Source organism: Phoca vitulina, unplaced genomic scaffold (assembly GCF_004348235.1).
Source record: "Phoca vitulina isolate PV1807 unplaced genomic scaffold, GSC_HSeal_1.0 scaffold2, whole genome shotgun sequence".
In the NCBI taxonomy this organism is placed as follows: Eukaryota; Metazoa; Chordata; class Mammalia; order Carnivora; family Phocidae; genus Phoca; species Phoca vitulina.
In genome coordinates this window covers 27,642,766-27,656,196 of record NW_022589705.1, presented here as the reverse complement: position 1 = coordinate 27,656,196, position 13,431 = coordinate 27,642,766, and the positions used below count along the sequence as shown (strand labels likewise).

The 13,431-nt window shown below is 42.3% G+C and overlaps 1 protein-coding gene across 5 annotated transcripts in view; it reads left to right on the top strand.

Moving 5' to 3' along the window:
* LRRC8B (leucine rich repeat containing 8 VRAC subunit B) overlaps nucleotides 1-13,431 on the top strand; it is a 278,771-nt gene that overhangs the window by 247,073 nt on the left and 18,267 nt on the right. For 2 of the 5 annotated variants that reach the window (XM_032424283.1, XM_032424272.1), the window contains one exon: nucleotides 1,584-6,334. The exons of the other annotated variants lie outside the window; for them this stretch is intronic. In XM_032424283.1, the coding sequence (XP_032280174.1) occupies nucleotides 1,584-1,835 (252 nt within the window). In that variant the 3' untranslated portion in view covers nucleotides 1,836-6,334. Of the gene's footprint in view, nucleotides 1-1,583; nucleotides 6,335-13,431 lie in introns of those variants that run through there. 5 annotated transcript variants of the gene reach the window in all.

The following is a 13,431-nucleotide window of genomic DNA, read 5'->3' as shown; positions in this document are numbered from 1 at the left end:
GTGGGAGAGGGAGAAGCAGGCCTCCCGCCAAGGAGGGAGCCCAATGCAATGCGGGGCTTGATCCCAGGAGCCCAGGATCATGACCTGTGCCCTAGGCAGATGCTTAACAACTGAGCCACCCAGGCGCCCCAGGGGTTACATTTCTCCCATCTCTCATCTCTCTGCCACATCTCTACGTTGAAATCTACATATGTATGGTTTTGCATCTGTATTCTTGAGAAGAGAATGAAATGGAAGGGTAGATATTTTTCCTTTGCTTATCCCTAGTATTTTGGTGTACAATGATGAGCTTTATTGAATGCCGTATTTAGCAATGGTGATCATTCGATTTATTTCCAAGGATATCCGGTACTGAGTGTATGTGGCGGTGATGGAGGAGAGGGGAATTTCCAATATAATGAGCATTTCTGAATGCAGTTTGACCATTTTTTGGTTTGTAGAGAGAATGTTTATCCTTTTGAGGAGATAGTTCTGGATGGCCCTGGAAATTCCAGGGGAGAGCTGGCTCAGTGGGACTGTGTTAGCCCATCAGAGGAGCAGCCTGAGCTCTTGAGTGCCCCTTTCATTCCCGTATCTAACAAAGCCACGTCCTGAACCAAGGAAGGAGCCTGCACTATTTCATAGTTGCAAAGATGCCCCGTCCACAGGTACATAAATATGCGGAGTATTAGAGATTGGGGTGTGTGCTGTCCAGCACTGCCTGGTGCAGACTCACCTCGCAGTGGCATGGTGAGAGTGGAGGATGCTTGCTCTCAGCTCTTCTGTGGATGTCTTTTCCAACCAACTTTCACATGTGGACTGTGGCTCCCTTAGAAATTCACATGCAATCGACCCACCACGTGGGAGAGCAGCTCATTTGAGCAGTCCTAGGAGTTGACCTAATTTCAGGCTATTTATCATATTTTAAATTATTTCTCCGTGTTACATGATTTAATTGAAACTGCCAGAGGGCAGGAAGAAGGGTAAATACTCAGGAGTGTATATGTAGAGGGAAATGAAATGTGCACATATAGATGATCATGTCTTCTTGTCTGTGCTTCAGTCGACTTTTTTCTTTTAACAGAATGAAGTTTTCAGTCTCTAGTTTGAAACCCTTAGAAATAGCCTTGTGTCTGTACTCACAATGTTTTTGAGGATATTGCTCATTACATCACACAGTAACTCTTTATGAGGATTCTTGAGAAAAGTTATTTGTGATCCTCGGCCTCAAGAATAATTATGATTTTCCTAAAATACTGTTGTTGTTGTTGTTGTTGTTGTTTATCTTAGGGACCATGAGTAGGTGACTAATTAGGTTTTGTTTGAGAATTGCTTGTTAGAATGCTTAGAATCAAATCTTTTGCCCACCCACATATACAGCAAGGGTTTAGAAGTTCATGGTAGCCTCAGCGCTGACTTCAAGTCAGGACGTTCTTATTTTTCCTTTATCTTTTCCATCTCCTTCAAATTTATCATCATTGTTCTATGGATTCCTATAAATGTCCAGAAATGTTTTTGGAAAACGGTAGGGGTATAAATAAGCAAATGCATTATCATAGGCCATAGAAAACCAGTTTTACTGGCTTCTTTTTTTCCCTTTCCAGATTGAGACGCTACCAGATGGGCTGTTTCAGTGCAAAAAGCTGCAGTGTTTACTTTTGGGGAAAAATAGCCTGATGAGTTTGTCCCCTCACGTGGGTGAGCTGTCGAACCTTACTCATCTGGAGCTCATTGGTAATTACCTGGAAACACTTCCTCCTGAACTGGAAGGATGTCAGTCCCTAAAACGGAGCTGTCTGATTGTAGAGGAGAATTTGCTCAACACTCTTCCTCTCCCTGTAACAGAACGTTTGTAGACGTGCTTAGAGAAATGTTGACCTAAAGAGAAAATAATTTTTAAAAGTTTGCCCCAGGGCTTTAAATGAGAACTAAAATTTTCTAAGTTATAAGGATGAAAAATGGGTAATAATTAATTATGACTAACTATAACCAAATGTCTTTAAAGCAACTCAGTGTCTAGCCCTAAGTTAAACAGGTCAAAAGTGTTAACACTGAACTTAAGTTTTGTGAATAACTGATCTTTAACTTATTAAGATGTGAGAAGTACACTTCGAGGGTGGCATGGGGGACACAGAATTATTGAATCTCTACCTTGCAGTTTTTACCTTGAAGATTAGATATTCTTTCATTCCCTCCCCCCAGTCCCCATTACTTACTTATTTGCACACTTGTTTTCACTGACTTCCTGTTTTGGTATTTATCACCTAGACCATAAATTCATAAGTATAAATGTCCTTGATGTATACTCAACACTGTCTTTGATTTATGTTCTTAAATATTTTTAGGCAGGGTGTACATTGTGCTTGGCCGAATTCCTTCTTGGCTTGATTTTATTTCCTGTCCCAGCTCGCTTGAGTCTTCCTTCATCTTGTTTTCTCTTAACAATGATGAACCCTAAAAAAAAGCCCCAAAACAAGGGTGAACCCTGAAAACGTGCCTGTGTTTGGCCCTTGCATAGAAAAGGACAGGGTACTTAGGACATGTCACCCTCGGGGCACCTTGAAAATTGATCTATTTCCTAAAATGTCTTCTTATGTATCATCAAAGCCTTTTTTATTTGCTAATCATTTTTATATTAAATGTAAAACATATAACTATTTTCTATGGTATAATCTTAGATTCAAAATATGTGAGAATAATTTTTGTAAGGTACAGAGAACACATGCATTTCTTTAAGAATTTACTATTAATATACTTGGTTTTGGCTGCTTACGAGTCTCATATTTGTGTGCATCCTGCCCCAGAATGTTTTTGTATTCTGCAACTAATTACTTTTGGATAACACAAGCCTTGTGTTTCTTGCCCTAAAATATTTGGGGGGTTTCCTTATAAGAGGATGGCCGCATCATCTACCTCTCTCTTCCCTAGTCGCTGTGCTATTGTACGGGTAACAATTCTTAATTACTTCAAAAACTGTGATGGAGGGGAGAGGTACAGATTTGAATCCTTAAAATTGACTTCAAAACACTTGGAGAAATTAAGACTTAAAGCAAAATATTTCTCCATCTGCATGATCTCTAGATATGATTATAATATAGAACACTCCGCCTCTGTTCAGTATTTAAGAATTCTCAAAGCTCACAAAGCAGTAGATCCATTTAACTGAAATTCATCTCATGCCTTTGTCTAACTTTCCTGGAATACATTTTGCTCTTTTTTTTGTAAAGAGCTTTGTGTTTAGCCTTTTATTATCATGCATATTGTAAAATGAATAAAGTCAACCGACTAGTTTTTGGGAAATGTACATTTTTACCATGTTTTTCTCTGATGGGTCTAGGCATTATGATGCCGGTCTCATTTTGAATGTTAACTATGAAGTAACCTATTAACTGCACATAGACAAAACTGGAAAACACTATGGGTAAAGTACTGTGAACATGGAATTGTGATGTGTGGTATATTGTTTCTTGCTTTGCCCCTTCCAGAAAGGTAAAAGTGAGTCTTTAAATTACAGCAAAATGTAGCTCCCCTCACTTGCCACACACCCCTGAACTGAAGCTCAGAAAAAGGAATTGTTTGTGTCAAATGTAATTTGAATAATACGAGCTATAAAACTATAAACACCAACAGCTGCCTAAAACATTTATTTTTATTCTGAATGAGAAGGAACAGTGTAAAAATGTTAATTCTTACCAAAACTTGCCTTTAGTCAGAACATTCAAGTTCTCAGGGACCCAGGCATAACTGATGAAACTTTCTTCCAGGACTTTAGAAAACAGATTCTGACTCTATCTTAGGTTTTTGTTCTTTTCGTTTTTTTAATGTAAGTTAATGGCCATTTTAATGTTTCACAATAAAATTGTCATATGTACGTATTTCAATGTTGGATTGGATTAATCTTAAGTTTTTGGAATATGGAATATGATGCATGGAGAGGTATTGAAATGTTTGTGGCCATATAATTAGCCATAATTTCTATGAAAAATCCCACCCCCCTCCAGAAAGAAGAGTTTTCAAAACAAACTTCAGATTTGCTACCATTCTCACAAACTAGAACTTCTGCACGACTAGTCACACTGGTTGTGTTCCCCTGCAAAAGTCATTGACTAAATCTTCCTTATTGCTTCTCTCAATTTCTGGAAGCACATTATTACTTATCAGGATCGATACTGAATATTGTAAACTGCTTTCCAAACACTAGGGTATGGTTACTGGTACAAACCTTGTTCTTTGATGCCATAGTTTTTAGATTTCTGTCTTATTCCAAGCTTACACACCAGTGTTTAGGTAGCTTTTGAAATAACATAGTACTGATGCAATGAACTCTGAGACCGCGACCTGACATACTGGAAATGTGGTGTTGGATGCCACCTTTACTGCATTGTTGGAGCAGATCTTCATTTTGCGAGTGTTCATATTCATTTAAGAGGATTTTCAATGAGGAAAATGCGATGTATTCAATTAGGACACATTAGATGGCATAGGATTTCCAAGAATGTGTAATGCATTTTCCAAAAAATACCCGTGGATGTGACTCGGAACAAAGTTGATGGCTTATGCTAGCCATGGCCTAGGTTCGTTTCACTTACATATGCACACAGACACACACAGGTGGGCTTGGACACACACAGAGACACACACACCCTGGGCAGTTTTGAGCACTCCTGGTAAGGTATAGTGTTCTTTCCCTAACCTATGTTAGGATACATCTCTGTGGCACATAGATACTGTGTTTTCATTCTTCATCCTCGGTCTTCATTTTTCTCCCTGGATATCACCATATTTCACTGTCACTTAACAAATGTTTGCGTTAAACAGGGTAAGTAGAGACCCATGGGTGCTCAGCGCTTTGGCGTAGCTCATTCGTGTGGTAAGCTAACTATTGCGCCGTGGTAAGCGGCAGTGAGTTCTTTGCATAATATTACTGTTTGAGAGCGACAATATTTGTTTCTGTTCCCCATGCGTTTCATGATTCAAATTTTGTATGTTTAATTAAAATATTGCGTAACAATGGGTTCAGAAACCATTAAAATAATCAAACAGTTATCCTGTTTGGATCCAGCTTTCTTCCCTGGTATTTTGTATAAAACGCTCCTTCCATCTTTACATTCTCTTAGCATCGTCCTAACTGCATAGGTAACTCCATCACTCACCTCCTTACATTTGGTCAGCACTTGTGTATAACAGAGTATATTTGTGCTAAAGGACTCGCAGTGAAACTTGAGCATGTATTTATTTGGGGGGAAGCCAGGGCCTCTAATGAGGCCTAATTGAGTTATTCCACTTTACCCATCCCTGCAGTATTTAGAGCTGATTCAATCCATGATCTCTCATCCCTACCAAAAGCACGAGAATATAACCGTAAGTCCACTTTGTTTCCAGGAACTGTATATTGCATCAAAATCTGTGTTCCTTTCTTTCTGGAAACAAGAGGGAGGCTGATGGGAGGGGGAAGAGCTCTTTAGTATCCTCGTTTGAATTATGAAGACATTATATACATGATATGGTATAAACTCATGGCTGTTGGAAAATATCCTGGATATAATTATTTCTTATCTTTAGTTGAATGTGAAAGCAGTGAAAACCTGCAGTCCTATTTAATTGGTTTCTTCCTGTTTCTGGTCCATCACTTTTTACATCCGCTGGGAACTATCTGCTCAGTACCTTTGGTAATGGACTACATTCTCTTCAACTTTTTTCTTTTTTTAATATGGACAATTTCATCAACACTAAAGCATTAACACAGAATATATGAGCTACAGTACTGAGTTGAGATTGTTTCCAGTTGTACCTAATTCATGTTTAAATTTTGCATTTGACTTGTATAATCCACCACTGCTGAGAAAAACAATTACGAATGCCTCCTGCATGTTCTATATTATCTCTAACAGAGATGGTGCAATTTAAAAAATACAAAAGGGCATAGAATTAGAATGGATATGTCTGTGCATATGTGTGTTGTGTGTAAACCTAAGTATTTATGTTTAAATATTTTTAAAGCTCCTCAGAATGTTTCACTCGGAGTGAAATAATGGGCCAATCTTGGGTAGAGGCATTTTCTCTGGTTAGCTTCACAGTGAAAGCTGGAATTTGTTATTTTGTCACCTATTTTGAAACATGTATGTAATCAGGTTTTGCTTCTGGTAATGAATTGTTCGAAAATATAAGATTTTTTTGTAAGTTGAATGTTTTTGACCCTCAGGTTTACCATGTAAATCTGCATTTTGGTGGTGAACCCCTTTGCCTGAGATTTGGTGGTTTTTGGTAAACTTCACTGTTTTAAAGTACCTTTTGTGTAAAATACAGATTCAATTTTTATAACAAATGGCAAATAAAAACAGTCTAAATGTTGGAAGAAGTTGACTGTACCGATTTGTCCCTGTGCAGTTGTACTATCATTCACCAGATGATCGATTTTAGATTTATGTGTGGATCTCGTAACAAGAGTAGGAGTTTTCAAAATATGCTACAATGATCACAAAATAACAAGCCCCTCGAAAAGAGCTGGACTGATCCTAGAATATGCTGGGGCAGGGGGCGGGGAGGGGTGAGATCTGTCCCAACTCTAAGTAGGTCCACCTTTCCAATGGTGCTCATCCTTGGGGACTGATGTTCACAAATCGACCCAGCTCTCTCCCTCTCCTGTTGGCTCTTGTTTCTCCATTTACTGTTAGTTTAGCACTAATGCTAAATATGGACTAGATAAATAAAAAGTAAAGAACTGCAAGACAAAATTTTGAGAAGGTTGAGTAAAAGGGAAAAATGGAATTATTGGGCAAAGTAAGCACATGATAGTTTGGCCTTCTGGATAGAAGACTTTCCTCTCTGTCTCCCTCTCAAGCTCATTCCCCCCCCCCACCCCCCACCCCCACACTTTCAGGAGCACATTAGAAAGCTGATCAAAGACTTTTCTCTACTGGAAGACACAACTCGACATATACTGAACCAGATTATAAAGGAAAGTGATCTGCTGACACCGGCTGGCCGTGTTTTACCCCGGAAATGCGGTACTTCAGGAAAGGCATGCACCCACCTCGAAGCGCCTGAGCAATGGGAGACACTGAGGAAAGGAAACCCGTGTCTGACCTAAGATGTCAGCAGCCATTCAGGGACTGGCAGGGACCTCGGGACGCTGGGGACACAGCCTCCGGAGCAGTGACCGAGAGCCCCGAGCACATGCAGAAGCGTGGCTTCATTCTTCTGCATTCCCTTCCACGCTGCAACATGGCTTTTCCCGACTGTGGACTGTGACTGCGGTGAGGGCCTGCCAGCAGGGGAGGGGTGCGCCTGCGCTGTTGAGGGCATGCTCCCCTACTCCTGGGGATTCTCTAAAATCCCGTGCCTAGCTGCAGAATCCATCCCCCTCCTCTCTGAGCTCTACAGAAAAGTGGTTGATCAAAAGCAAAGAGTCACACCTTGAACTCAAGCCCCATATTTACAGAAGAAGAAAGATCTGTATGCCAAAGAAGGATCAGAAAAAAAAAAAAAAGTCATTTTATAAAATGCATGGTCTTTTTTAAATTACAAGTCTCTCCTCATCCTATGTTGGCTCCTCATCCTCTGGACTAGAATTATAAGTCCTGCCTCCCAAATACCAATGATTCTATAGAACTGCCTGTGTGCTACTCGGAAGCTTTTCAAATTATTTCTTATAAATACCTTAAATTGTGTATGCCTTTTAACACGTGCCTATTGTTTGTTCGGGGAGGGCTTGTCACACACCATTTTTTACTCTCTGCCTCCCTCTGCCGCTGAGATGAGAATAAAAATAGAAGGTGACCAGCTTCGACTTCTCCCCCTTTATTCTGTTTCTCCTTGCCTTGCCTTTATCAAATGCAGCCCCTGAGGTAAGATCTTGACAATTCAGTGGCCCCTCCTTAATCTCAGTGACTCCATCTCAAATGAGATGCACTCAGAAAGCCTCATGCAGTGCCTGGCACCAGGACCAGACCAGACATGTGGTGCCCAAGGCAGGTAAGAATTTGGCACCCCTTTAAAAAACCTGCTTTGACTATTTATTCAATATGCATTTGGCAGAGATAAGGGAATTGGTCTTCTATTTGTAAAAATCATGAACTTTCGGGGCACCTGGATGGCTCAATTGGTTGAACACTCAACTCTTGATTTCGGCTCAGGTCATGATCTCAGGGTCGTGAGATCGAGCCCCATGTCAAGCTCCAAGCTCAGCACAGAGTCTGCTTGTCCCTCTCCCTCTGCTCCTCCCCTCATTCTCTCTCTCTCTCAAATAAGTAAATAAATAATATCTTTAAAAATAAAAAAATATCATGAACTTTTGTGTCACCTGTCTAATTAGTCCCTTCTTCCAAGACAAAACTCTGAAGAGTAGAGACAGCTGCGGGCAGGGGTTGTAGGGCCAGTGAGAGTTCTCACAGCTCATAGAATTTCTGTCAGTCACCCCCAGTAGAGAATCTCCCAGGCCTCATGAGCAGGCCTGTCAGCTGCTGGGGCTCACCTCTCTTTTTTCCCTTGGAAGGACTGAAGTACCTTACTCTCCTGGCCCCCACCGTCTGCCTTTCCAGATCATTCTCCTTCGCTTTCCCTCAACCCCTCCTCTGGTTGTGCTATTTAGTTTTTCCTAATTACACACTCTAAGCTTATATATCCTCACCCATTACTAAATGCCATCTTTGATAGTATTAACTCATAGTAAGAATGATGTTTTAGCTTGTACTCACCAAAATAAATGTCTTTCTCTTATCAAGATTCTCCCTTCCTAGAAGGTGGTTTCTCATCAGAATTTCGAATTCCAAATAAGAGACTTCTTCAATGTACTAAATGGGAGTAGGACCAATTTGCATTCCTTAGGCTGGCAACCTCAAGAACTGCATATGGAAACAATTTCAAATGAGTTAACTGGTCTCCTAATTCCAATTATTTCATTGATACTGTGTTCTGTGTAAATTAGTACCCAAGGCAAATGTTTAAACCCCAGGAGGACCAAATGCCACCTGTGTGAGGGGAGTTTCCTTCTAGTCTTTGCCTGAACTGGGTTTGAATTCACATCCTTGTCTTAGGGTCTCTATAGTGCTTCCCAGAGAAATTACTTAGATCGTTGTGGGGAGAAGAGAACAGTCTGTCGCCCTTTTCATAATAGACAGAGCCAGTCTCCAGCAATTGTTCTGTGAAAAGGGAAAGCCTGAAGAAGTAGCCAAGTGAAGGAGAATTGATTCCGTCTGCTTTAGATTTGGGGAAATTTTACCGGGCTTGTGATCCCTGGGCAGAACAATACATCATGAACCACATTAATGATTTCAAATTGAGAAAAGCTAAAAATCGAATCATTTTGTCTATGCTCCTTCAGCTTGGTGTCAACCCCAAAGGGGAAATAGCATAATGGAATAGAACAATAATGTTATTTAGCACATGCTATGTGCCAGGTGGCAGGTTGTTTATGTGTGCTAGCTCAATCCATCCAACAGCCTTATTTGGTGTGTTATTCCTATTTTACAGATGAGAAAACAAACTTGGAAATTGTAACATTTTCCAAGGTCTCATGACTGTTCAGAAGAGGAATCCTATTCAACCTACAGGCCTGCAAAGCCTGTTTCTACAGAGGTGTAGGTAAAGAACACAACTCAGCACTACCTCCTCTCTCCCCCCACCCTGGGGTTTGAAGACTCACAGGTGGTTCTCTGGTTTTCAGGGCTCACTACCCTCTTCCCTTCCCTTTAAGCCCCATGCTTCCTCCTCCATATCTGTCCTAGTTTGTCTTCTCTGAGCCAATGAATCACTTCCTGTCCATTTTATTTGCTCCCTCTTTCCCAAATGTAATTCTAGAATTCTAGAACTTTCCAGCTGGAAGGAACCATGTAGACTTTTCTGAAGAGGAAGACCTAACTGGCTTGTTTGAGATCACAGACCCACTATCTGAGGGAGCTGCCACCTATCTGCTTGTCCCCCTGGTGAATACTCTTTGTGCTCTCCTAGGCTGGTTCTCAGAAGCCCAGAAAATCTATATTTAACCAAAGAGTGGAAGAGCCGAGATCAGCACCCAGGCCTCCTCCCTAACTCCAGTCCTGTGCATTCCCTAACAAGCTGCATTCATTTGAGCTGCGTCCTGCATCTTGATAACAACCCCTCCTTTGCACAGTGCATTACTGGGCACAAAGCAGTTCCTGTCCCCAATTCACCTACAAGAAAAGTAGGCTTTGAAAGAGACATCTTCGATGGTTACCGTATTGAGCATCTGCCATAGATGTAACATCGTTAATGCTTAAAACATATTAAGGTAGGCATTATCTCCATCTTATAGAAAAAGAAATAGGTCCAGGCAAGTTAAATGACATGTTAGGTCATATAAGAGATTGCATAGTATGTGGCACAGGCAGGTTTTGAACTGGGGACTCTAGCACCAAATCTCCACTTTTTGTATAGTGCACACTGTCAAGGTCATGTGGCAAGCAAGGGATGGAGTGATGAGTACAGCTGAGGTTTTCGGCATCTAATACTGTCCTTTATGATGTACAGGCTCTGAATATTCTGGAAAAAGATTGATACACACACACACACACACACACACACACACACACACACATATGCACAAACAGTTTTAAACACCCTTTAGTGTAAATATAAAATTTCATCCAAAGGGCTAATGTATTTTTAAATGTGGTTATTTTTGAAAAATGCAGTTTTTATTTAAATGTCCTAACCTAAACTCTGAGCATGTTTGCTATCATGAGAAGAATGGAATGCCATTCTGAATTTTGAGTCCTGTGGGAGATGTTCGATAAAGACCCTCATCCCATTAAAAGGAGTGGTTAACATTTTGGTTTTTGTTTCAAGGTGAGGATGAGGCTTGCCGTCAGTTTGGGTTTCACTACAGAATTGCAGTTTAACACCCTGAGAGTCCTGATTTATTATAGGGAAATACTGGCAGACATTTTAGGACTTGCAAAATGACTACCAATCCCAGTTCAGGCTAAATTCGTTCTAAATGCGTTCTGCTGATTTAGACATTTGGAGGAGCGGGTTATGCTGTCCTTATTGAATTCATGCCATGCTCCAGCTAAGAAGCTGTGTTTCTCACCCCAAGCTGATGGTGCGTCCCTCCCTGGTTTTGCCTTTTGGCTGAATACACTGCTAAGCATGGAAAAAGCCTTAAGTCAAGTGAAGAACCCACTCCTTGAAGCACTGATTCCCTTGGCATTTGCCTTTGGCGTCTTCAAAACCCATGCCTTTCAAGGCTAGTGGCATGTCAGGTCAGCTGTCTCCAGGGTCCATGCACCCAGTGGGACGGCAGCTCTTGGATGTTGCCTGTCCCCCGCCCGCCACTGAGCTCTGCTGAGGAAGGGAAGATTATTTACCAAGCAACTTTGTGCAATCACATTGGTTGTTTTTATCTTCTTCTGGAAGATGAACAAAATTGGCCCTTTTTCTTCTGGTGGTGAGTCTAATTCCTCCTGCTTAGAAAAGAGTACCCACAAAGAATTTTTTTGCAAGGGTGGAAATGAGCCAGATGGCTTGGGTGCTGCCTCGGCATAATCAGCAGAGACCCCGGCTGAGCCCGTGACTGGAGGGCCTGTACGAAAATAACACATTTCTCTCTCAGGGCCATATGTCAGCATGCTTCAGGGACCTGGCCTAACTGAGCCTAATGAGGAGGTGAACTTAGGTGTTCCCTAGGGTGCCTGCAACTCTAATATTCTGATCTACATAGAATGCTCAGTGAGTAGGAAGTGTTGATTGGGGTTAATATTAACTTTCTTAAGAGTTTGAGCACATCATACACTTATTTTTGAGTTTCTGAAATGACTCATTTTTATGACATATGAATAAGACTTTTATTCACTGGAGAACCTAAAGCATAATAGCAAGTGAAGGAGGATGGAATTGTTTGAAAGAGCTGTTCTGCCATGCCTCCGCATCAGTGAAGATCGCACAACAGTGAAGAGGCGCTATCGAGGCCGGGGCACATAGGACATTCTCAGGAGGGCCTTCCTCATGCTCAGGTGACAATTCCCAGGAACGACAAATGTCCTAAGGTTGCACAGATAAAACGGTGACCCGTGAGGTGCTTGACCCTCTTGGGCTTTAACACCAAAGCTGGAAATCTGAGGCCGATCCATCAGCACTGACACTGAGCCCAGAGTCTGACTCGGGGCCCACGGATGCCTCCAAGTTTTCAGTTCTCAGGTTTCTGTTCCATGGGGCTCTGCGCCGAAGTGTCCAAGCAGCAGACAGGTTCAGTTGGAGAGACACACCTCCGGTCTTAGGTGGACTGAGACATGTCGGCTTCTCCCTGCATTCAGGGTATGGCTCCAACGGGGTACCAGCTCCCACGGCAGACTGTGTGCCCACTGGGCTCACCGGACACGCGGCGGGCTCTCCTGGAGCTATGTGCTGTGCACCTCCTCTGTGTCCTGGTGCCCAGCTCAGGACTGTTCCAGGCCTAGGCTTGGGCTCCCTTGTGTCTGGAAGGGAAAGCAAGATCATTGTCCTAGACAGAGCCAGACGATCAGCAGGCTACCGGGAAGGCACTCGGCTCCACCCTGGCTTGGAGGCCTATCTCCACCAGTAACACTTGAGTAACCTTATCTCTCTGAGCCTCTGTTTCCTCTTCTATAAAACGTAAACTCCAGTCTACAAACACTAAGCGTCTGCTCCTACCCCACTGCCGCCCCAGGTACTGAGGATACAGTGGGATCAATGGGGACAAGACAAACAGGGCCGGACCTTCATGGAAATAGGGCTTTAGGAGGATTCCATGAGATTATGTAAAATGCTTAGCATCTTGTCTGACCCAGTAAGTGCTCACTGCTGGTTAGCTCTCATGACTTTTCCTCCAAATATGGTAGAAAATCTTTTAAAACGTGTGGTTTCCCACCTCTTGCACATGTATTTCTCTTTGCCTAGAAGGCTCTTCCTTGCTCCCTTTGCCTAGCTAACTCCCATTCATCCAGTGCTTGGGGTCAGTGGTCACTTCCTCAACCAGGTCCATGTCCACGTTCCCCTGTTGTGTGTTCTCATGGCAACTGGTGCTCTACTTTGAGGTATTCATCACTTTGGTAACTACTACTTGTTCAGTGTCTGTGTTCCTGACTAGACTATAAAGCTGGTATGGACAGCATCCATGTCTCCCGGAAGGCTGGGCTCCCGGCTTTGAGATGCTCCATAAGTATCCGACCATCCGACTGGCTGACAGGTGAATGGGACGTTCTCTTCCAAATGAGAGAAGTATACTGGACCAGAAAAAGGAGAATCTGGCCCATCAGGAGCACATGGGCCCTTTCTTTCCTTCCTCTTTTCTCTGGCCTAATATGAAGAGGAGGGACAGCCAAGAGATGGCTGAAAAAACAGGCCATGCCGTGGGCAGCACCTACATCTCTCTGGAGGCAATCAGGTAGCCAAGTCACTGTGCAAAGGATGGCTTGTTGAGTTGCCCATTGGTAACAAGACTTATCCATCACTACTCAGGGCGCTGCTGAGAAC